Below are 27212 nucleotides of genomic sequence, written 5' to 3' on the forward strand. Positions count from 1 at the left end.
TTTATGCCCTTTTATTAAGTTAAGATTCTTGACTGTTGCTAATAATGTACATCTATAATATATATAGCAAATATATATATTTATATTCTATCCTAGGCCAATAAAACTTTCAATTTGAGGCGACTCATAACTTGTGCTTATATAAATATATATATATATACATATATAGAAGGAAGAGACATTTCAGGTTTAGTAAAAAAAGAGGAAACCAAGTTTTATAGCTTATATTTTGCATGAAAACAGTAGAAACAAAATGCATACAAAATATGATTGTCATGCGGAAAACGGACATTTGTGGCGTTTGAATGCTGTGTGTTGAGCGTAGGATTTACCACAATGTTCACAATTGAATGGTTTGACATCAGAATGTAAAAATACATGAGTTCTCAAAACATCCTTTGTTTTAAATGAGTCTCCACAGATGTTGCATTTATAAGGTCTTGCTTTGTTGTGCCTTTCTTTATGAGTATTTAGATGACTCCGTTGAGTAAAATTTTTTCCACATTCCTCACATTTGAAAGGTCTCAACCCAAAGTGAAAGGTCTGGTGAACTTTGAAATTACTTGAATCTCTGAATGATTTGTCACAAAAGTTGCACATATAAGGCTTGACTCCTGTATGAACAAGTTCATGTCTCTTCAAATGAGGCAACTGTCCAAACTTTTTGTCACAGAATGAACATTTATGAGATTTTACACCAATATGACTCTGAGTGTGGATTTTCAATGCATATCTACTTCTAAAAAACTTTCCACATTCAGCACACTTGCTGTGATTGTAATTTTTTGAATGCATTTTGAGTATGTGTTGTTTTAAAACTGATTTATCATGAAATATTCGTGAACATTCACTGCATTTAAATATTTCATGTTCATGAATAGCTCGTATATGTTTCGTGAGTCCTGATTTATTTTTGAAATGTTTTTTACAATTAGTACATTTGTAATTCTTTTCTGAGGAATGTGATAGAAGGTGACTTTTCAAAGATTGTCTGGTTGGAAAACGTTTTGTACACTGTGAACATGAATGGAGTAAGGTTCTGAAACCAAAATTAATTTTTGGGTGCAATGGGAGTTCTTTTCCAATTTTGTCTTTACGAATTGCACATTTTCTCTTGGTTACCATAGGGCCAAAATAACTTCTGCAGTGATTAATCAAAAGATATTTTTTATCAAATTGCATATTACAGTTGGCACAAGCAAAAGAATTACTGTGACAAGCTTTATGCACTCGTAATGATTGTTTGGTTTTAAAAATTTTACCACAAATTTCACATATGTGTCGTATATTTGTTGCCTTGAAATTAAATTTCAAACCACTGATGGGTATGTCATCTTCTGAGCATGTTTTGACATCCTCACACTTGTGATTTGTAAGCTGTTGTTCCATTCTGTAACATATGTTGCAATCAACACAGACAAACATCTTCAAATGTGGCTGAACATTCTTTTCATCTACTTGTGGGAGTTCAGTGTTGAGTGATGTTTCGGGAACTTGGTATGGAGTGGTTTTCCCTGGAGAAAAATGCCTTCCTCCCTGTAAAAACAACACCCCATTGATAGGCAATAAATAAATCGTATTTCAAAGATTAACATTAGAGTTTAATTGCTTTTTCACAACATAAATGTGTTCATCCACCCTAAAATTAGTACTGAAGCTCTAAATGAGTAATTCAGAGGATTAAAAAATTGTTTAGGTTTTTTTAGATTGTTTAACTGTTAGCGAATTTCTCTAATAGGGAAGTAGCTATTACTGTAGGTGGCACAGTAAGACGTAGGCCCGGGACTAATTTACTTTTTTATTTTGATGTCCCCAGAGGCAAAAAACACAATTCGTTCAAATTTATATATATATATACGTTCGTAAACGCGATAACTTGAATAATTTTTGTCCAATTTTGAATATATTTGGTTTAAAGCTGTAAGGCGGGATAAATATAATGATTAAATATTAATTACTTACAATTAATTAGTTAATTACAATCGAGCAAACCTAATGGTGGGTATCCCTAGTACTATTTGCAGAAAACAAAGAACCAAGAGGCATGTGATCAAAAAGTCTTAGAATCCACCTATCCTGGCAAAGACGTTGGAGTTGGAGGTGTCCATGTGCAAATTAAATTTATAAAACTTACGTTAATATCAATAAAAATGGCAGATTTGATCTTTAATTAGTTTTAAAATATAACAATACGCTATAAACTATTGTCTATTGTATATACTAAATATTTTTTTATAAGGTAGAGACTATACGAAGTGATAAGAACATAAGAAGACCCCTGAAGATGCACAAGCTAGCGAAATGCATAGGGTAACACAAACATCTTACCTACGTTCTTGATTACAGGCTACAACAACAAAGGTAATCTAATGAAAATTCAACACAATGGCCTTGTCCATAAAATTTTTTTCAGTTTAAGGCCCAAAGATCAGGTTTTTGGAAACACACAACAAAGTGTAAATTTCCTCCGGAATCTCTCATAAATTATCTGTCAACAAGATTTTATCTTGTATTGTTAATCTAGTAAAAATATTGACCTCACTTGTTGACAAACATGTAAGAATGTCTTATTTCGCTTTTTCCAAATAATTTATTGCTATGGCTTGATATCATTTTGGGGAAGAAGTTAAGGAATTCATAATATTTTACTGAACCGGATAAATATTGTTAGATTTAGGCCTATATGTAATAAATATCCTAATACTCTTTTTACGAGGCTTGAATTCCAAACCGCTATCAATTTCTACATTTATGATATCATGGATTACAACCTAAATAAACATGATCAGCATTCTGACAAATACTTTCTCCCATAAGTTTGTCAACAAACTTTATCATGTGTAAGCGATGAGAGTAAATATACGGAAATGGGATTTGTACAATTTTGTTCAGAATTGAAGGACAATAACATACTAAATTTTTATCAAAATTGATCGGGCCATTTCTGGGAAAATCAGATTTTCTTTTATTTATGGGGAAAATAACATAATTTACAATAACTTTTGAACCGTAATTTTTACAGGAATGGGATTTGTACCATTTTGTTCAGAATATAAAGGACTATAACATACTAAATTTTTATCAAAATCGTTCGGGCTATTTTAAGGAAAATCCTTTTTTCCGTTATTTTATGGGGGTTTAATGGAAAATCCCCATTAAAAATCAAAATTTATAAAAAATGAAAAAAAACTATGAAAATTGTAAGGACCATAACATACTATGGTAAATCAAAACTGGGTTTTTTATAAAATCCTATTTTTTGTTGTTTTATGGGGTTTTTATGGGAAAATAACACAATTTACAATAAATTTTGAACTATAATTTTTACAGAAAGGGGATTTGTACCATTTTCTTCAGAATTTAAAGGGCTACAACAAACTAAATTTTTATCAAAATCATTTGGGCCATTTTTGAGAAAATCCTATTTTTCTGGTTTTTTATGGGTTTTTATTGGAAAATCCCCATTAAAAATCAAAATAAAAAAAAATAAAAAAAACCCCTGAAGATATCATGGACTAAAACCTACATACCAAATTTCATCGAAATCAGACCTCAGTTGTAGTCCCTAGGTCTGTACACATCCAAACACACAGACACACACATACAGACATCACTTCGAAAACCACTTTTTTGGGTCCAGGGGGACCCAAAACGAATATATCCACTCAAAACTCAAACCTGAAAATGTTGACAAAAACAATACTTTCTCCATATACTATGGTATAGGGGGAGAAAGTAATAAAAGAATTACCCAATCAAATATTACTTTCTACCCCTCATAGTATATGGAGAAAAAGTATTGTTTTCGTCAAAATTTTCGAGTTTGAGTTTTGAGTTGATATATTCGTTTTGGGCCCCCCTGGACCCAAAAAAAGTGGTTTTCGAAGTGATGTCTGTGTGTGTGTGTGTGTGTGTCTGTGTGTCTGGATACTGGATGTGTACAGAGCTAGGGACTACACCTGTGGTCCGATTTTGATGAAATTTGATATGTACTTAGGTTTTAATCCATGGTATCTCTAGGCGTTTTTTTCTTTTTAAATTTTGATTTTTAATGGGGATTTTCCCATAAAAAACCGGAAATCAATTTTGTACGATATAGTCCTTTATATTCTGAACAAAATGGTACAAATCCCATTTTTGTAAAAATTATGGTTCAAAAGTTATTGTAAATTATGTTATCTTCCCATAAAATAACGGAAAAATAGGATTTTCACAAAAATGGCCCGAACTATTTTGATAAAAATTTAGTGTGTAGTCCTTTATATTTTGAACAAAATTGTACTAATCCCATTTCCGTATATTTACTCTCACCGCTTACACATGATAAATGCTGTTGACAAACAAACATATGGGAGAAAGTATGTGTCAGAATGCAATGATATGTTTATTATGCAATGATTAAATTTTAGTCTAAAATGCCACAAGTGATTATGCAGAACACTTAAAACAAACTCAGCATTTCAAACTCTCTTGATATTGTTTTTACAATTATATAATTTGCTTTAAAAATATATCTCTTATTAGTCTGGCAGCGGCAGCTAAATTACAATTTTGTCCCTAACCTGGTTTTGTTCTATTAAGTTTTTTTTTATTGTTGATTTGAGTTATTTAGGGTATGTAGACCATAAAACCACCAGGTAATTTTTTGGTACCGGTACCCTTGGGCAATAGCCGCCATCTTGGAAAATGGCGGAAAACGTAATTTACGGTGTAAGCTTTTACTTTAAACTATTATATGAAAATACCATGCTATCTACAGCAGTGCAAAAACTTTTAAAATACTCACAGTGAAATTCCATGCAGGAAAATATCATATTTTAATTATATATTGTGGGTTTTAAGGCCAGTATCTCTTTTTAATGTTAATAATTTAGATAAAAAATGTGTTCTAACTCTACTTTTTTTTTAACTTTGTGTTAATATCTCTGAAAAAAGCCCATGATACATGTTACATGTATACATACATGTTACTCAAGTTGTAGGGATTGACATTGTGATTCTAATGCACCTATAGGGATCCTTGTTGGATCAAGGATAGTGTCACAACAAAGCGTAAAAAATAACTTTTATTATTTTTTCTCTATAATAAAGAGGGGTTTCTAATAAATTAATAATTTATACAAAATTCTTCCTAGGAATATTCTGTAGTTATTTTCTACTGTTATTGGTATCAAAATGCTCGATAAACCAAAGGCATTTATGCAAATTATAATTCAAATCTTAGGATGTTTAATAAGTGAGTTATAGACCCCCCCCCCCCCCAAAAAAAATGAGTAATTTTAATTATAAAAAAGTCTCATCAAAGTCCTATATATTTAGTGATTATTATGTTATGTTTTATGTTTTCATATGAAAACAGTCAGTAACAGGCTGTTATATCTGTTATATATATGTTTTTTTTAAACAGGCTGTCATGGAACATATTAATTTTTGGGTTTCAAAAAGTTTGAGGTATTGATCATCAAATAATAAAAAAAATCTTTTGTAATTAGTTAATTTGTAAATTTGGGAATAGTCTGGCAGCCAAATTTTCCTTGAACCTTGTTTTGTTCTATTTAGGGTTTTTTATTGTTGATATTTAATTTTGGTAGTATTTTGATGCAGCAAATAGCGGGTACTTACAAAGTACCTTTGGGCAACTTCTTAAATTTGAGATAATATTTGTCGATTTTAATAAATAATTAATTAATTTAAAACATGGTAACTAAGCTATAAACTATGCGTTTTTCGTTCAAATATCATGAAATTTAGTATGAAACCTCGTTATAATGTTACTCATAAATTTGCCAGATATTAGCCATATCAGTCAAGCTGTTTCAAAATGGCAGAGGAAAACGTGATTTTTATCTTTAAAAATGGCGATTAAAAAAAATTGGTATACGACCTTGTTTTAGTGTTAAGTTTACCTCCAAACAAACAAAATATAAGTTTTGCCAATTTAAACCTCATTCATTAAGTTACTAGCAAGACACATTATACCCGATTTTCAAGTTAGCTGAATTCCCTTGTTAGTTGGCCTATATGCGTTACATTGAAAAAGACAATATATGTTAAAAAAAATAATAAAATCAATTTTCAACATAGTTGAGTTTTATTATTTTGTATTGTAACATAAATATTTTATTTGTGTAAAATTGTAATTTAGCCTACATAATAGGCCTACATGTAAAAATAACTTGTTAATAATGTTTCAGTAACCTCAGTGACTATTAGCGAATTTCCCTAAAGGGAAGTAGCTATTACTCCTAGCTATTCTTTATATACTTTATATACCGAGGTTTCACGGTAAGACCATTGACTATATATACCTACAGGTTTATAGTCACAGTTTATAGTCGTTCATGATGTAAAACGTTCATGATAAGTAAAACGTCGTCATGATAAGTAACGTTCATGATGAAAAACGCACTAGGTACTGGTGACAGTAATGACGGCACCCAGTGCGTTGCTCATCATAAAAGTTAGTGGGGCCATCTTTAAAAGCCTTACCCACTTGTGTACCATTCCGTCACTCATAATGTTCTCGCCATACACTTCACTGATCTTTTGACGAATTTCAATAGCTTTCACACCTTTAGCAGTTAAAACCCTAATTACAGCACACACTTCACAGTCGGCGGCACCATTTTGAATGCTCAGTACCGAATGTAAACACGTCCAATTTTTGCCGAATTTCCGGTGCAGGCTTGCCAATAGATGCACATACACAGCGCTGGAACGGAGAAATTTAAAAACGGAACATACTTTCCGAATATACCTCGTACTATTTAGTTTAAAAGCTTATGTTTTATGCCCTTTAATAAGTTAAGATTCTTGATTGTTGCTAATACTGCATATTCATTTTCTATTATAAGCCATTATTATTAACTTTAAATTTGAGCAACCTTGTAACTTGTGTTTTATTTTATATATACACATACAAAATGAGGCTATGATTTTAATATTATTTTCTAAAACATAACAAAAGTAGTGAGGTACATCTAAGGTTGAGTAAAATACAGTAAACATAATTTAACACCTTTTATTTTGCATTAAACAGTAAAAACAAAATCCATACAAAATATGATTGTCATGCGGAAAACGGACATTTGTGCTGTTTGAATGCTGTTTGCTGAACGTAGGATTTACCACAATGTTCACAATTGAATGGTTTGATATCAGAATGTAAAAATACATGAGTTCTCAAAACATGCTTTGTTTTGAATGAGTTTCCACAGATGTTACATTTATAAGGTTTTACTTTGTTGTGAGTTTGTTTATGAGTATTTAGATGACTCCGTTGAGTAAAAGCTTTTCCACATTCCTCACATTTGAAAGGTCTCATCCCTGAGTGGAAGATCTGGTGAACTTTGAAATTACTTGAATCATTGAATGATTTGTCACAAATGTTGCACATATAAGGCTTGACCCCTGTATGAAGGCGTTCATGTCTCTTTAAATGAGGCCACTGTGCAAATGTCTTAGAGCAAAATGAACATGAGTATGACTTTATTCCTGTGTGTGTATTACAATGAATATTTAAATATTTTCTATCTTTGAAGGTGGCCCCACACGTTACGCAAGATAAAGGTCTATCTTTAGAATGAGCTATACGTTTATGACGTTGTAAGAATTGTTTCAAAACAAAGCTCTTTGAACATTCATCACAAAAGAATTCATTCTTTGGCTGAGTATGTAAAAGAATGAAATGTTTTCTTAGAGAGCTCTTACGTTTGAATAACTTTTTACAATGAGTGCATTTGTAATTCTTTTCTGAGGAATGTGTCACATTGTGCATTTTCAACTCCACCTTGGTTTTAAAACGTTTTGCACACTGTGAACATGGGTGGAGATAGGTTTTGAAACCACAATTCATTTTGGGGTGCAATGGGAGTTTATTTCCATTTTTGGCCTTACAAACTGCATATTTATTGGTTACCACAGGGTCTAAATGACTTCTGCAGTGATTAATCAAGAGGTATTTTTTATCAAATTGCATATTACAGCTGGCACAAGCAAAAGAATTACTGTGACAAGCTTTATGCGCTTGTAATGTTTTTTTAGATTTTAAACTTTTACCACAAATTTCACATATGTGGCGTAGATTTGTTGCATTGAGATTATATTTCAAACCACTGATGGGTATGTCATCTTCTGAGCATGTTTTGACATCCTCACACTTGTGATTTGTAAGCTGTTGTTCCATTCTGTAACATCTGTTGCAATCAACACAGACAAACATCTTCAAATGTGGCTGAATATTCTTTTCATCTACTTGTGGGAGTTCAGTGTTTAAAGATGTTTCGGGAACTTGGTTTAGAGTGGTTTTCCCTTGAGAAAAATACCTTCTGCCCTGTAAAAACAACACCCCATTGATACGCAATAATAAATCATATTTTAAAAATGAACCATAGAGTGTAATAGCTTTTTCTCAACGTAAATGTGTTCATTCACCCTGAAATTAGTCAAATGAATAATTCAGAGGATATTCAAAAATTGTTCTAATATTTTTCAGATTGCTTAATTAAATTGACTGTGTAGCCGAATGGTTACATAGTGCTAGCCTTCTAAATTTGCAGGTTTCATTCCAAGCAAGATTCAGACCCAGATGGCATTAATTCTATCATTGAGTTATTGATAACTGAAGAGTTTTCTAACTACAGATCGACGTTGGATAGTAACAAGACCAGTGTTAAGACTATTCCCTTAAAAAAACTTTAACCCTTTCAGTGCTATGAGAAGTGTTGTGTGTCTTTTTCCTGAATAGTGCTATGGAACAATATATCATTGTTTCTCATAAAAAGTGCTAAGTGACGATATATTGCGCCGAAACGACTTTCGATTGTGTGAGTTTAGATGGGCATATCGGTTGACTCGGTCGTTGTTTCGAAACAGTGATGGTTTCTTTTGATTCCTCATAAGATGAAGGCCCAATATATCATTCCTAAGCACTTTTGGTGCATATTATAAGCTGAAAATGAATGCAAGGTTGCAAGGTTGGTACAATACCTGGCTCTGTCTATGGTAGTGTGGTAACGCCTACAAGAGGCAACATGAGCCAACATAGCTATATGAGGCTTGCTGTTTCTCAAGCAAGACCATTTATTAAAATGCCAATAACCAAGGATTAGTCAGACCAGTTCCAAGTCCGACTCACTTTATCCAACACTCAAATACAAGAAAGGATTGGGACATGAATACATTCCTCTGCTAAATAAACATTTCAAAATGGCTTATCAATCGAGGAAACATAGTGGGTATCCAGAGTACTAATTGCAGAAAACAGAGAACCAAGAGCCATGTGATCGAAAGGTGTTATAGAATCCACCTACCCTGGCAAAGAAGTTGGAGTTGTAGATGTCAATGTGCAAGTTAAATTTATAAAACTTCCTTAAATATTGAGAAAAATGGCAGATTTTATATTTTATCTTTTAATCAGTTTTAAAATATAACAATATGTTATAAACTATCGTCAGGTATAGACTATAAGTGATAAGAACCATGAAGATGCCACACAAGCTAGCGAAATGCATAGGGTAACACGAACATCTTAACTACAGTTTTTGATTACAGGCTACAACAACAAAGGTGATCTAATGTAAATTCAACACAATGGCCTTGTGCATACTGCTCTTCAGTTTTTTTATATCTTAGTAGCCGAAGACAGATTGTCTTTGTTCACAATGAGATGTCAAACGAGGTTATAGTGGATTGTGGAGTGCCTCAGCAGTCTGTACTTGAACCTTGATTTTAATTCCTATTAACAATTTTCATTTAATATACAGCAGATATAACTTTCTTCGCTAAGGGCAGAGCAGTAGCGAAATTACAAGAACCAACCCAAAACGCAATGAAGGATGCCTCAGCATGGTTTTTGTCAGATAGTCTTCTTATGAGGAACAATGAAACTCAATAGTTATTTGTGTAACTAGTGTTTGAAATGGCACTTTGCTGCACATGAGAGAAATGTTTATCTTTGAGCCGCAGGCGAGTGTGGAAAGTTGAGAAAGCATGATATAAATTTTCTTGTCTCCAGCACTTTGCTCTCGTTTTACATATTATATTTGTCTACAATTGCTATAAAGCATATAAAGTTAGTCTTTCAAACACTATACAACACTTTTAGGCTTGGTTAAATCTTAAATCCAATCATTATATGAAATAGGAAACACTGCAACAGCTGATCGTAGTCATAGTATCTTTCAGTGTTGCTACCCCTTTATCCAAGCATACACCAATTATGTGCCTAATAAAAACACACCGTTTTGTTGTTTGGTTGGAATTCTGGTGTGCGGCATATTTTTGTATTTATTTATTATTTTATTTATTTTTTATTTTATTTTACTTACCAAACCGACAAACTCCATTTTTACATTCATTGGACAAAAAAAACAAAAAAAAAACACACAAGATGGAAAAATATTAAATACAACACAATGGCATTCATTAGCTCTGGCAATAGTGAAAAAAAAACATGCCCTTAGATATGAATGTGGGACAATTGAATGTACATAATTATTAAAATATAACTAAATAATCGATACCTAACAATATATAAATATAATATACATGAGTAAAAAAAAAACACATAAAAAAGAGTGCGGGAAAATTAAGGGTATGCAGCAATTAGCAGCTTTCTGTAGTAATCAGTACAAGGAAGCCTGGTGTCGCGTTACTGTAAAAAAACTTTTTTTCAGTTTAAGGCACACAGATCAGGTGTAAGGAAATGGAAATACACAACAAAGTGTAAATTTCCTCGGCATCAGCTCGGAATCTCACATAAATTATATGCCAACAAGATTATCTCATGTTGTTTGACTGGTAAAAATGTTGACCTCAATTGTTGGCAGACATGTAAGAATGTATAATTTTGATTTTTCAAAATAATTTATCGCTATGGCTTATTATTTTCAGGAAGCAGTTAAGGAATTCACAATATTTTACTGAATCAGATAAATATTGTTAGAATTAGGCCCTATGTAATAAATATCCTAATACTCTTTTTGAAGCTTGAATTCCAAACCACTATTCTAAAAAATATTTATGATATCATGGATTACCGCCTAAAAAGAATTTCCCTCTCAAATAATATGTAATGAGATGCATAGTCACAATGAACGAAACAATTTGAATGTTAAAAGAAGTTATTTTTCAGATTAAATTTGAGTCTAAAAAGCCACTAAGTGATTTCCTAATAAACGTAACAAACTCATCATATTAAACTCTCTTGTTTTAGCGAATTTCCCATATAGGGAATAAGCTATTACCGTAGTACTCATGGTAAGACCTGGACGCGGGACCGATTTTTTTTTTCGTTTTGAGGTCCCTAGAGGCCAAAAACACCATCCGTTCAAATTCATATATATATTTATATATTTATATGTTTATATATTTATATATATATATATATATATATGTGTGTGTCCGTTAGCACGAAAACTCAAGCAAAAATGATCCGATTTTGATGAAATTTGGTACAAACGTGTAAACCTACGTTTATTCGAACGAGTTCGCGATCCAGCTTGATCGGACCATGGGAACGGGGGTTTACGGGGGGTTTTATGGGGTAAAAATAGGTTTTTCCCATTTTTGACCCAAAAAACATTAAATTTAGCAATTTCTTTCCAAACCACTTTGTAGAGCTTAAAAAAACAAATAATTTAGTATATTGAAGCATTATTATGCGCCTAATGGTTACGGAGAAAATTCCAAAAAATTGTAAATTTAAAATTCCCATGTTATTCTTGTGGAGAATAAGTAAACTGTTGTAGTTTGCTTGTTTATGAACATAATTTGATCAAATTTGGAAAATGTTTTTATTTCCTATTAACTATTAACATAAAAAAAAAACTGTTTTACCCTCCCTGATGCAGCAAACCTAAGTACTTGTTAAACTAATTCTATTTAAATAGGGAATTAATGTTATATTTTTAAGTAGACATTTCAGTGTAAATCCAATAAGTCAAATGGAAATTCGCTTAGTCTGCAGGTTTGCTGCGGCGGGGGTATTTTATTAAGACATTGTTTTGTTAGTTATATAATTTGAAAAAGCTGAAAAAACAAAAAAGATGTACATCTAATAACACTAATAATAATATATTTTACTCTTATACTGTTTACTCACAAGATGGTAAGTGGTGATCGATTTCGATTGGACACTCCAATCATCATCAGACCCAATAGGCCAATGACAAGAATCAAAAATGGCGTTCCTTATATACTATTAGCTACCGGAAAGGGGTAGCGGATTTTTATCCCCCTGGAATTTTACCCCCTGGGCAAACATGACGTCACAAACCAAATAAAATTCCGGGGGTAAAATTCCAGCCACGAACTTTTGAGTTTCGTGACATCAGCTCGATGGATTAAACGCGGAATTAAACATATATTTTCACGGTTGTGAATTTAATCAGAACACATCAAATTATAAAAACCTAGAGTGTACGGCCCGGATTTTTACCCCCCGGAATTTTACCCCCGGAATTTTACCCCCTGGCTAGATATAAAAATTAGTGAGAATGATTAATTATCTTCATTCTGTTTTAATTTAATAGTAAACATTTTATTATTAAGTAGCCTATCTTAATTTATTTGTGACATTAACTAATCGAACATGTTTTAATTTTAATTTTGAGATTCAAGTATTAGGATTCGATCTTTGAAGCCAACTTTTGGTTAATATGACGTATATACAATCAACTGAATGAGATTACAAAATAAATAAATAAAGATAGGCCACTAAATAATGAAATGTTTACAATTAATTAAAAACAGAAATAAGAAAACCAATCATTCAATTTCTAAAATTGGCCAGGGGGTAAAATTCCGGGGGGTAAAAATCCGGGGGTAAAATTCCGGGAGTAAAATTCTGGGGAGTAAAATTCCGGGAGTAAAATTCCGGGGGGTAAAAATCCGGCCCGTACATTTCAGTTGTCCAAACACTAGTTATATGGACAGGGGGTAAAATTCCTGTTTTTATCGCTAATTGAATTAATCACGCTCTGACTATTTTCATTAGACTTCGAAATCCGCGGGGGTAAAATTCCGGCCGCGAACAAACTTTTGGCCACTCAGGTTACTACGTCATAGTGACGTCAGCTTTGCCCAGGGGGTAAAATTCCAGGGGGATAAAATTCCGGCGACCCACCGGAAATACCGGCAAGTAAGTTTATATAAGTACAACTGGAGTCAAAATTCACTGTACATTAATTAGCTTATTTTTTTACATTTTTCTATGTAAATATACAATAATTCTTCCCAAGCATTCATCACATTTCCTTTCTTACAATTCTTAAAAATACATACATTGTCTACCATTTTCCCTAATGAGTGGCTATTTTGTAACAAGTGTGCGACATTTGATCTTTACAGTTTATTGTTTCTCCGAGCAGAGACATGGTTTTTGAAACGTTTAATAAAGTTAACAGTTTGTCCAATGTAAATATGATGACAATCGTTACAACTTATTTTGAAGATACATGAAATGTCAAATTTGTTACAATATTGCTTTGGGATTTATACATAGCGATTTCTCATTTGCCAGTCGATTCTACAATGTATTGTATACTATATAAAACCAGGGATAACGTTACCTATAATAATTCAGACTTTTAGTAACATCTTAGTTGGAATCAAATTGTTTTACCGTGCAGTTTGCAAAATTGTGTATTTTGAAGTAAAATTGTTAGGCGATATTTAATAGAATCATAGGACATAGCTCAAATTGAGGTAGTGGAACTCAGAATGGCTGAAAAATAATGAAGTAGATGTGGTAGAAAAAAATTGGATAGAATAGAATAAGGCAGAAGCTAGTCAGGTTTGCCCCATTATACTGTACAACTAAAAATTTTAATATTTCAGCTATTTCTTATTCGATCTTTTTGAACTTGGTATCGGTGAATGGGGAGTTAAAAATGCTAAATAAATGTGCCCTTGACATTTTTTCATAAAATCAGCCGTAATTGGGTAATTTAAGTTTAAAGAGTTAAATTGGCAGCCATTTTTAAAATTTTAAGTTGAATCAAGATGATTTTTTTGACATGTGTCTCTTTTTACATTAACATACTTACTAAGTTTGATAAAAGATCGGTTGAAAAAGTCCAAAGATAATTAAAAATGTTTTTTGTAAAAAATACAAAATGGCAGATAACAAAGCGATTTTGGAAAAATGTTATTTTGATTTTCTCTTTATTTTGGCCCAAGGAATCACTAGTTAAAATAAATTAAAATCTAAAAATTCATTAAAATCTGATTTTAATATTCTATTCTAAAAATACAACGAAAGTAGGGAGACACATCTAAGGTTTAGTGAAATGAGGTAAACATGATTTTACACCTTATATTTTGCACGAAAACAGTAAAAACAAATATGCATACAAAGTGTGTCTGTCAAGATGAAAACGAACATTTGTGGCGTTTGAATGCTGTATGTTGAACGTAGGATTTACCACAATGTTCACAATTGAATGGTTTGACATCAGAATGTAAAAATACATGAGATTTCAAAACTTCCTTTTTTTTAAATGAGTCTCCACAGATGTTGCATTTGTAAGGTCTTGCTTTGTTGTGAGTTTTTTTATGATTATTTAGATGACTCCGTTGAGTAAAATCTTTTCCACATTCCTCACATTTGAAAGGTCTCAACCCTGAGTGAAAGATCTGGTGAACTTTGAAATTACTTGAATCTCTGAATGATTTGTCACAAATTTTGCACTTATAAGGTTTGACTCCTGTATGGAGGCGTTCATGTCTCTTTAAATGAGGCAACTGTGCAAAGGTCTTAGAGCAAAATGAACATGAGTATGACTTTATTCCTGTGTGCGTATTACAATGAATGTTTAAATATTGTCTATCACTGAAGGTGGCCCCACACGTTAAGCAAGATAAAGGTCTCTTTTTAGAATGAGCTATACGTTTATGACGTTGTAAGTATTGATTCAAAACAAAGCTCTTTGAACATTCATCACAACAGAATTTATTCTTTGGCTGAGTATGTAAAACATTGAAATGGATTCTTAGAGAGCTCTTACGTTTGAATAACTTTCTACAGTAAGTGCATTTGTAATTCTTTTCTGAGGAATGTGTCACATTGTGCATTTTCAATTCCACCTTAGTTTGAAAACGTTTTGCACACTGTGAACATGGATGGGGAAAGGTTTTGAAATCACAATTAACTTTTGGGTGCAATGGGAGTTCATTTCCAGTTTTGGCCTTATAAACTGCATATTTATTGGTTACCACACGGTCTAAATGACTTCTGCAGTGTTTAATCAAGAGGTACTTTTTATCAAATTGCATATTACAGCTGGCACAAGCAAAAGAATTACTGTGACAAGCTTTATGCACTTGTAATGTATTTTTATTTTTAAAACTTTTACCACAAATTTCACATATGTGGCGTAGATTTGTTGCATTGAGATTAAATTTCAAACCACTGATGGGTATGTCATCTTCTGAGCATGTTTTGGCAACCTCACACTTGTGATTTGTAAGCTGCTGTTCTCTTCTGTAACATCTGTTGCAATCAACACAGACAAACATCTTCAAATGTGGCTGAATATAATTTTCCTCTACTTGTGGGTGTTCAGTGTTTAAAGATGTTTTGAGAACTTGGTTTAGAGTGGTTTTCCCTTGAGAAACATACTTTCCTTCCTGTAAAAACAACACCCCATTGATAGGCAATAATAAATCATATTTGAACAAATGAACTGAGTTTTGAAATGAGTTTAATAGCTTTTTTTCAACGTAAATGTGTTTATTCACCCTGAAATTTGTCAAATCAATAATTCAGAGGATATTCAAAAATTGTTTTAACATTTTTCAGATTGTTTAATTAAATTGACTGTGTAGCCAAATGGTTATAGTGCTAGCCTTCTAAATTTGCAGGTTTCATTCCAAGCAAGATCGTTACCAGACCCAGATGGCATTAATTCTGTCATTGGGTTATTGATTACTGAAGAGTTTTCTAACTACAGATCGACGTTGGATAGTAACAAGACCAGTGTTAAGACTATTCCCTTAAAAAACTTTAACCCTTTCAGTGCTATGAGACGTGTTGTGTGTCTTTTTCCTGAATAGTGCTATGGAACAATATATCATTGTTCGCATAAAAAGTGCTAAGTGGCGATATATTGTGCCGAAACGACTTTCGATTGTGTGAGTTTAGATGGGCATATCGGTTGACTGGGTCGTTGTTTCGAAACAGTGATGGTTTCTTTTGATTCCTCATAAGATCGAGGCCCAATATATCACTAAGCACTTTTGGTGCATAAGCTGAAAATGAATGCAAGGTTGCAAGGTTGGTACAATACCTGGCACTGTCTATGGTAGTGTGGTAACGCCTACAAGAGGCAACATGAGCCAACATAGCTATATGAGGCTTGCTGTTTCTCAAGCAAGACCATTTATTAAAATGCCAATAACCAAGGATTAGTCAGACCAGTTCCAAGTCCGACTCACTTCATCCAACACTCAAATACAAGTAAGGATTGGGACATGAATACATTCCTCTGCTAAATAAACATTTCAAAATGGCATATCAATCGAGGAAACATGGTGGGTATCCAGAGTACTAATTGCAGAAAACAGAGAACCAAGAGCCATGTGATCGAAAGGTGTTATAGAATCCACCTACCCTGGCAAAGAAGTTGGAGTTGAAGATGTTGATGTGCAAATTAAATTTATAAAACATCTGTAAATATCGAGAAAAATGGCAGATTTTATATTTAATCAGCTTTAAAATATAACAATATGTTATGAACTATTGTAAGGTATAAACTATAAGGCTCTTATTAGACGAGGCAGCCAAGTTGCGCAACCAGCCGGGCAGCCAGTCGCCTGTCTGGCTGCCTAGCGTAGCAACCAGTAGAGCAACCAGTAGAGCAGCCACAAAATTACCAACTAGACCAGTCTCTTGTTGATAGTGGAACAGTGTTGGTGGAACAGTTATGTTGGGGAGAGACGCTGTCAGAATGCGAGATGAATATTTGCTTCTTCTGCTACTCATAAAAAAGAGAAGACGAAGGAAGAGGAGAATGCATATACATCCTATTCTTTCGTCAAGAACAGAAAAAGGATTATATTACACCTTTTTTGACGAACTTTGCGCAGATGATAATGAGATGAACGCACTTCCACAAGTGAACTGGTGTATTCCACTACTACTGATGTGTGGCAGCGGGCGACTGGCTGCCCAGTGTAATAAGATCCGTAAGCTAGACAGGAGCGCGACCAGACCGAGCAGCCAGTGGTTGCCTGTGCGGTCGCTGGGCTCGGCAACCAGCCAGTGGCTGCGCAACTGGCTGCCCCCGTGTAATAAGCTCCATAAGAACCAATGCTCAGTGACTGGCTGCCCGGCTGGCTGCGCAACTTGGCTGCCTCGTCTAATAAGGGCCTAAGTGATAAGAAGAACCATGAAGATGCCACACAAGCTAGCGAAATGCATAGGGTACCACAAACATCTTAACTACTGTTTTTGATTATAGGCTACAACAACAAAGGTAATCTAATGTAAATTCAACACAATGGCCTTGTGCATACCGCTCTTCAGTTTTTTAAATCTTAGTTGTCGAAGACAGATTGTCTCTGTTAACGATGAGATGTCAAACGAGAATATAGTGGATTGTGGAGTGCATCAGCAGTCTGTACTTGAACCTTGATTTTAATTCCTATTAACGATCTTCATTTAATATACAGCAGATACAACTTTCTTTGCTAAGGGCAGAACAGTAGCAAAATTACAAGAACCAACCCAAAATGCAACGAAGGATGCCTCAGCATGGTTTTCGTCAGATAGTCTTCTATGAGGAACAATGAAACTCAATAGTTATTTGTTAACTAGTGTTCGAAATGGCACTTTGCTGCAAATGAGAGAAATGTTTATCCTTGAGCCGCAGGCGGTAGGTATTTTTCCTATAGTTACTATAAAGCATATATATAGTTAGTCTTTCAAAACGCTATACAACACTTTTTGGCTAGGTTAAATCCAACCATTGTACGAAATAGGAAACACTGCAACAGCTGATTGTAGTCATAGTATCTTTAAGTGTTGCCAACCTATTTCCAAGCGTACATTAAATTACGTGCCTAATAAAGCACACTGTTTTGTGTTGTTTGGTTGGAGTTCTGGTTTGCAACAAAAAAAAGGAGTGCGGTAAAATTAAGTGAAAGCTGAAATTAGCAACTTTCTGTATATAATCAGTACAAGGAAGCCCATACTATGTCGGGTGACTGTAAGAAAGCCCACAGATCAGGTGTTTAGAAATACACAACAATTTGTAAATTTCCTAGGCATCTGTTTGGAATCTCTCATAAATTATCTGTCAACAAGATTTTATCTCGTGTGGTTTATCTAGTAAAAATATATACCTCTTTTATTGACAGACATGTAAAAATGTCTTATTTCACTTTTTCAAAATAATTTATTGCTATGGCTTGATATTGTTTTGGGAAAGCAGTTAAGGAATTCATAATATTTTACTGAATCGGATAAATATTGTTAGAATTAGGCCTATATGTAATAAATATCCTAATACTTGTTTTAAGAGGCTTGAATTCCAAACGGCTATTAATTTCTACATATTTGATATCATGGATTACAACCTAAAAATAATTATCCTCTCAAATATTATGTAACGGGATCCATAGTCACAATGCAGGAAGAAACAATTTGAATGTTACAAGAAGTTATTTTTCAGATTAAATTTAAGTCTAAAAAGCCACAAGTGATTTTGCAGAAAACTTATAACAAACTCAGCATTTCAAACTCTCTTGATATTGTTTTTACAATTATATAATTGGCTTCAAAAATATATGTCTTATTCACTCATAGAGTTATTTGAGGAGTATAAAATTGTATTTTCACCACACTACAATGTTTTTAGCTGTTTTACAAACGTTAATTAGATATTGAAAGCCATATATATACAGGGTGAGTTTTAATTGTCCCCCCCCCAAATTTTTTCTACATTTTTTCAAATATCAATCCCAGACCACTTGCAAACATTGTTGGGTAGTAAGTACTTCATTTTGACATTGTCTTCATTTCCGGCCGCCATCTTGGATCCGCCATATTGGATCCGCCATATTGGATGCAAAATATTTTTTTCAAATGTAAAGGTGGGGTCGTGACCCATTATTTCGAACTAGATTCTTACCCTGATTACAATGCCGCAAACCGTTTTTAAAAATCTTGATTCATTCTAAAGTTATGAGGCCTTTTTAAAACTTTATTTTTAGCCCATTTTAACATTGTGCATTTACAAACTAAGACCATAATCTCAAAATAGTGCTAGATAAAGATAAGTATACACTACCAGTTATTGTAAACCTATTTTCACTTATTTATGACTGATGCATTTTTTTCGGCCGCCATCTTGGATCCGCCATTTTGAAATGGGATAAACTATTTTAAATATGAAGGGTGTGTTGTGACCCATCATTTTGAACTACTTATTTAAGCTAAACACAATGCCGCAATCCATTTTTTGTTATCAAGTTTTATTTATGAATTATTGCAATATTCTTGTTAAAAATGTTAATATTTCAAAATTAAAATATGAAAATAAAAAATGGACCATGGAATGGAGTTCAGCTTAAAAAAGTAATCCGAAACGATGGGTCACAACACCCCTTTTATATTAAAAATAATTTATCACATTTTAAAATGGCGGATCCAAGATGGCGGCCGAAAAAAATACATCATTCATAACCAAGTGGAAATAGGTTGGCAATGACTGGCAGTGTATACTCATCTTTATCTAGCACTATTTTGAGATTATGGTCTTAGTTTGTACAAGCACAATGTTAAAATGGGCTAAAAATAAAGTCTTAAAAAGGCCTCATAACTTTAGAATGAATCTAGATTTTTAAAAACGGTTTGCGGCATTGTAATCAGGGTAAAAATCTAGTTCGAAATAATGGGTCACAACCCCACCTTTACATTTTAAAAAAATATTTTGCATCCAATATGGCGGATCCAAGATGGCGGCCGGAAATGACCACCTTGTCAAAATGAAGTACTTACTACCCAACAATGTTTGCAAGTGGTCTGGGATTGATATTTGAAAAAATGTAGAAAACAGTTGGGGGGGGGACAATTAAAACTCACCCTGTATATATAAGGCTTTGATTTCAATGTTCTTTTCTAAAATATATATATATATATATATATATACAGGGTGATTGTTATAAGTGTGCCAGCCGTTTTATTCAAAAACTATAAGAGATATAAAAAAAAGTTGAATGGTAAGTGCCTTGGATTTTTATTTAAAAAATTGTAGTCAAGTAAAAAAAATTATTTTAGCCGCCTTTTTTCCAATATGGCCGACAACTTTGATTTTTTTTATAGAACACCCTGTATTTTATGATGTATTCCTGTAGAAATGTAATTTTAAGACGATTTTATTCTTGTAATTTTTTTCATAAACCTAACCGTTTCAAAGATAATAATAGTTAATGTTGTGAAATTTTGAATAGTTTTCGAATAAAACAGCTGGCGTGCTTGCTTAGGCCATTATCGAAACTCTTTCTCATACCGAAGTTTCAAAACTTTAACCATTATTATCTTTGAAACGGTTAGGTTTATGAAAAAAATTACAAGAATAAAATCGTCTTAAAATTACATTTTCTACCGGAATACATCATAAAATACAAGGTGTTCCGTAAGAAAAATCAAAGTTGGCGGCCATATTGGAAAAATTGCGGCTAAAATAATTTTTTTGACTTGACAATTTTTTTAATAAAAAATCCAAGGCACTTGCCATTTAACTTTTTTAGCGAATTTCCCATATAGGGAATAAGCTATTGCTATTACCGTAGTACTCATGGTAAGACCTGGACGCGGGACCGATTTTTTTTTCGTTTAGAGGTCCCGAGAGGCCAAAAACACCATTCGTTCAAATTCATATATATATATATATATATTTATATATTTATATATATACTAGCTGTAACCCGCGGGCTTTGCCCCGTTTAACTTCTTAATTTTCAAGATGATCTCGTTCGCATGGCTCAATCACGTCCTGGTTGAAGTTCGTTCGCTACGCTCATTCACCTTTAGGTTGGAGCTTGTTCGCTACGCTCACTCGGCTTTAGGTTGGAGCTCGTTCGCTGCGCTCACTTGCTTTCTGGTTAGCTCGTTCGCTACGCTCACTTGCCTTCAGGTTAGCTCGTTCGCTACGCTAACTCGCCTCCAGGTTGAAGTTCGTTCGCTACGCTCATTCACCTTTTGGTTGCAAATTAGCTGTTGTCATAAATGTAAAAGAAATAATAGTGCTGCACCCTGTTGGTAATCCTTGTAACTTTAATGCTATTGAACATCATAGAACAGAACCAACTTGTTTAATTGAAACAGCTGTTATATTCATTAATTCCATTTCTCATAAGGTTAACATGGGAAACTCCAGAGCCACTGGGGCGGAGCCGATTGGACCGATCACGAAATTGATGTTGTATAAACCTATTCCATGAAATTCTACACGTGTGTACTAAGTTTCGTGGCAATCGGTTCAGCTGTGTCTGAGTTTATCACTGCCAAACAAATAAATATATATACAAACATCCTCTTTTATACTTATAGATATATGTGTCCGTTAGCACGATAACTCGAGCAAAAATGATCCGATTTTGATGAAATTTGGTACAAACGTGTAAACCTACGTTTATTCGAACGAGTTCGCGATCCAGCATGATCGGACCATGGGAACGGGGGTTTATGGGGGGTTTTATGGGGTAAAAATAGGTTTTTCCCATTTTTGACTCAAAAAACAAAAATTTTGCAATTTCTTTCTAAACCATTTTGTAGAGCTTAAAAAAACAAATAATTTAGTATATTGAAGCGTTATTATGCGCCTAATGGTTACAGAGAAAATTTCAAAAAATTGTAAATTAAAAATTCCCATGTTATTCTTATGGAGAATAAGTAAACTGTTGTAGTTTGCTTGTTTATGAACATATTTTGATCAAATTTGGAAAATGTTTTTATTTCTTACTAACTTATTAACATTTAAAAAAAAAAACAGTTTTACCCTCCCTGATGCAGCAAACCTAAGTAAATTTTTAAACTAATTCTATTTAAATCGGGAATAAATGTTATATTTTTAAGTAGACATTTCAGTGTAAATCCAATCAGTCAAATGGAAATTCGCTTAGTCTGCAGGTTTGCTGCGGCGGGGGTATTTTATATCTCTTATAGTTTTTGAAAAAAACGGCTGGCACACTTATATCAATCACCCTGTATAAGGAAGAGACATTTCAGGTTTAGTAAAAAAAGAAAATGAAAACGAGTTTTATACATTATATTTTGCATGAAAACAGTAAAAACAAAATGCATACTAAATATGATTGTCATGCGGAAAACGGACACTTGTGGAGTTTGAATGCTGTGTGTTGAACGTAGGATTTACCACATTGTTCACAATTGAATGGTTTGACATCAGAATGTAAAAATACATGAGTTCTCAAAATATCCTTTTTTTTAAATGAGTCTCCACAGATGTTGCATTTGTAAGGTCTTGCTTTGTTGTGAGTTTGTTTATGAGTATTTAGATGACTCCGTTGAGTAAAAGCTTTTCCACATTCGTCACATTTGAAAGGTCTCAACCCTGAGTGAATGATCTGGTGAACTTTGAAATTACTTGAATCTCTGAATGATTTGTCACAAATTTTGCACTTATAAGGTTTGACTCCTGTATGGAGGCGTTCATGTCTCTTTAAATGAGACAACTGTGCAAAGGTCTTAGAGCAAAATGAACATGAGTGTGACTTTATTCCTGTGTGCGTATTACAATGAACTTTTAAACATTTTCTATCATTGAAAGTGGCCTCACACGTTACACAAGATAAAGGTCTATCTTTAGAATGAGCTTTAAGTTTATGATTTTTTAAGACTTGTTGCAAAACAAAGCTCTTTGAACATTCATCACAAGAGAATTTATTCTTTGACTGAGTATGTAAAAGATTGAAATGAATTCTTAGCGAGTTCTTATATTTGAATAACTTTCTACAATGAGTGCATTTGTAATTCTTTTCTGAGGAATGTGATAGAAGGTGAATTTTCAAAGATTGTCTGGTTGGAAAACGTTTTGCACACTGTGAACATGGATGGGGAAAGGTTTTTAAACCACAATAGACATTTGGGCACATTGGAAATTCTTTTCCAATTTTGTGTTTACAAATTGCACACTTTTCCGTGGTTACCGCAGGGTCAAAATGACTTCTGCAGTGATTAATCAAAAGATATTTTTTATCAAATTGCATATTACAGCTGGCACAAGCAAAAGAATTACTGTGACAAGCTTTATGCGCTCGTAATGATTTTTTAGATTTGAAACTTTTACCACAAGGCTGACATATGTGGCAAAGATTTGTTGCATTGAGATTACATTTCAAACCACTGCTGGGTATGTCATCTTCCGAGCATGTTTTGACAACCTCACACTTGTGATTTGTAAGCTGTTGTTCTCTTCTGTAACATCTGTTGCAATCAACACAGACAAACATCTTCAAATGTGGCTGAATATTCTTTTCATCTACTTGTGGGAGTTCAGTGTTTAAAGATGTTTCGGGAAATTGGTTTAGAGTGGTTTTCCCTTGAGAAAAATACCTTCCGCCCTGTAAAAACAACACCCCATTGATACGCAATAATAAATCATATTTGAAAAATGAACAATAGAGTGTAATAGCTTTTTCTCAACGTAAATGTGTTCATTCGCCCTGAAATTCGTCAAATGAATAATTCAGAGGATATTAAAAAACATTTTTTAACATTTTTTAGATTGTTTAATTAAGTTGACTGTGTAGCCAAATGGTTATAGTGCTAGCCTTCTAAATTTGCTGGTTTCATTCCTGTCATTGGCTTACGGATTACTGAAGCTTTCTAACTACAGATCGACGTTGGATAGTAACAAGACCAGTGTTAAGACTATTCCCTTAAAAAACTTTAACCCTTTCAGTGCTATGAGACGTGTTGTGTGTCTTTTTCCTGAAACGTGCTATGGAACAATATATCATTGTTCACATAAAAAGTGCTAAGTGGCGATATATTGTGCCGAAACGACTTTCGATTGTGTGAGTTTAGATGGGCATATCGGTTGACTGGGTCGTTGTTTCGAAACAGTGATGGTTTCTTTTGATTCCTCATAAGATCGAGGCCCAATATATCACTAAGCACTTTTGGTGCATAAGCTGAAAATGAATGCAAGGTTGCAAGGTTGGTACAATACCTGGCTCTGTCTATGGTAGTGTGGTAACGCCTACAAGAGGCAACATGAGCCCACATAGCTATATGAGGCTTGCTGTTTCTCAAGCAAGACCATTTATTAAAATGCCAATAACCAAGGATTAGTCAGACCAGTTCCAAGTCTGACTCACTTCATCCAACACTCAAATACAAGTGAGGATTGGGACATGAATACATTCCTCTGCTAAATAAACATTTCAAAATGGCATATCAATCGAGGAAACATGGTGGGTATCCAGAGTACTAATTGCAGAAAACAGAGAACCAAGAGCCATGTGATCGAAAGGTGTTATAGAATCCACCTACCCTGGCAAAGAAGTTGGAGTTGAAGATGTTGATGTGCAAATTAAATTTATAAAACTTCTGTAAATATCGAGAAAAATGGCAGATTTTATATTTAATCAGCTTTAAAATATAACAATATGTTATGAACTATTGTAAGGTATAAACTATAAGGCTCTTATTAGACGAGGCAGCCAAGTTGCGCAACCAGCCGGGCAGCCAGTCGCCTGTCTGGCTGCCTAGCGTAGCAACCAGTAGAGCAACCAGTAGAGCAGCCACAAAATTACCAACTAGACCAGTCTCTTGTTGATAGTGGAACAGTGTTGGTGGAACAGTTATGTGGGGGAGAGACACTGTCAGAATGCGAGATGAATATTTGCTTCTTCTGCTACTCATGAAAAAGAGAAGACGAAGGAAGAGGAGAATGCATATACATCCTATTCTTTCGTCAAGAACAGAAAAAGGATTATATTACACCCTCTTTGACGAACTTTGCACAGATGATAATGAGATGAACGCACTTCCACAAGTGAACTGGTGTATTCCACTACTACTGATGTGTGGCAGCGGGCGACCAGTTCAAACAGCAGAGGTTAAGAGGTACAAGTTCTGCTCCCAAGATTCTTAAGTTTTATGATTATGAGAATAGTTTGATTAAAATATTTATGAAAATGTACTTATTTTAATGGAAACAAAAGGATTATTACAATGTATACATTTTTTGGAATAATCTTGATATGGTAGCTTTTTGTTTACAAATTTGAACTCATAAAAAAATCTTTGGACCAGGATTAATATAGGTTTTAAATTAAAACTAGGTAGGCCTACAGTTTTAAAAATTTAACTAACTCAATGATTACACTTTTATTTGTGTTTTAATTCAATTTACAAACTAAATTTCAACTATACCTACTTTTATTCTATCCAGATCTTCTATTATCTACTTTACATTCGATTTTTTTACATTTACAGAAATCTCCTTAGTAGTTGTGTTTTTACAACACTGCTGTAATTTGACTATTTTTTTTGTCCTAGGACGCTAGGCACGAGCCCGGAATTGTTTTTCACATTACTTCAGGCTAGACCTAGGGGTTACGGCATTATCACTTAGATAAAATCCATTAGTGATTCGGCGGGATTTAAACCCGGGACCCCAGGAACAGGAGTCCCGAGCTCTAACCACTAGACCAGCTCGCTGACTATGGAGAATATCACAAAACTAAATTGCACGCAATTCAATTTTGTTTCTAAAATCAATTAAATATCTGTAACGTTACTATGTTTCTTTACTCAATGTTTTAAATAATTATGTAAATTAATGCAAATACATACACGTTTTGAACTATGGAACGATTTAAAATAATAACTGTTATTTATTATGTTGTTGATTTATAAATAATGAAATTTGTACCCTGATTAACAATAATAGTGGTTGGCTTTCTAACACAAGGTAATACAAGTTTTCCATTAGTTTGTTTTTGCTTATTATTGTGATATATACACACTGATCTGCAGGTAAAGATTAAACTTTGAAAAAAGCTCAGTGGATACTGAAAAATATATCAATTATATCAAAATGAATAGTGAAATCAATATAAACTGTTTTCTTGCTTTACTACAGTGACCTTTATGTTGTGCGATTATTTTCCTTATTTAGTTTATATGTACGTTTTCCAACGAAATAAATGTTTAGATAAGCTTATCATTTCAAAATTGAATCGTATGGGTACATTATTTCCATAAATGCATCAGCGCCTCATATAATTCGTACTAGGTAGCCTTAAGTTAGCCTTAAAGAAAGATATTTTTCAAACTAAGAGTTTCAGTTGAGTTATGTTCCTGAAACCAAAGGGTAATGTGTAACTATTTTATAGAACGGAATTCAAGATCATTTTTTTTTGCTTCAGTGTCCTCTCCGTTGCGAAGCACGGGTACAACAGCTAGTAAATAAATAAAAAAATATGCCGCACACCAGAATTCCAACCAAACAAGAAAACAGTGTGCTTTTATTAGGCACACAATTGGTGTATGCTTGGATAAAGGGGTAGCAACACTGAAAGATACTATGACTACGATCAGCTGTTGCAGTGTTTCCTATTTCATATAATGATTGGATTTAACCAAGCCTAAAAGTGTTGTATAGTGTTTGAAAGACTAAATTTATATGCTTTATAGTAATTGTAGACAAATATAATGTAAAACAAGAGCAAAGTGCTGGAGACAAGAAACTTTACATCATGATTTCTCAACTTTCAACACTCGCCTGCGGCTCAAAGATAAACATTTCTCTCATGTGCAGCAAAGTGCCATTTCGAACACTAGTTACACAAATAACTATTGAGTTTCATTGTTCCTCATAAGAAGACTATCTGACAAAAACCATGCTGAGGCATCCTTCGTTGCGTTTTGGGTTGGTTCTTGTAATTTCGCTACTGTTCTGCCCTTAGCGAAGAAAGTTATATCTGCTGTATATTAAATGAAGATCGTTAATAGGAATTAAAATCAAGGTTCAAGTACAGACTGCTGAGGCACTCCACAATCCACTATAACCTCGTTTGACATCTCATTGTTAACAGAGACAATCTGTCTTCGGCTACTAAGATATAAAAAAAAACAAAAGTGGCAAAAGTGGTCAAAAAGGCAGACACCAAGCCGTACAATAGATATAAGATAATTCGATAAGAAATCATTTTAAGAGTTACTGTACTTTTAA

At 33.5% G+C, this 27212-nt stretch overlaps 1 protein-coding gene across 8 annotated transcripts in view; it reads right to left on the reverse strand.

Annotated features, from left to right (window-relative positions):
- LOC128987071 (oocyte zinc finger protein XlCOF6-like) overlaps nt 1–27212 on the reverse strand; it is a 74218-nt gene that overhangs the window by 14438 nt on the left and 32568 nt on the right. For 3 of the 8 annotated variants that reach the window (XM_054407755.1, XM_054407753.1, XM_054407754.1), the window contains exon 5: nt 22266–23589. The exons of 2 other annotated variants lie outside the window; for them this stretch is intronic. In XM_054407755.1, coding sequence (XP_054263730.1) covers nt 22324–23589 — 1266 coding nt within the window. In that variant the 3' untranslated portion in view covers nt 22266–22323. Of the gene's footprint in view, nt 1–209; nt 1537–7005; nt 8333–14301; nt 15631–22265; nt 23590–27212 lie in introns of those variants that run through there. 3 more of the 8 variants (XM_054407758.1, XM_054407759.1, XM_054407756.1) reach the window with 3 other exon arrangements.

Source organism: Macrosteles quadrilineatus, unplaced genomic scaffold (genome assembly GCF_028750875.1).
Source record: "Macrosteles quadrilineatus isolate MER2022 unplaced genomic scaffold, UCM_ALF_1.0 Scaffold_2__2_contigs__length_208266976, whole genome shotgun sequence".
Classification (NCBI taxonomy): domain Eukaryota; kingdom Metazoa; phylum Arthropoda; class Insecta; order Hemiptera; family Cicadellidae; genus Macrosteles; species Macrosteles quadrilineatus.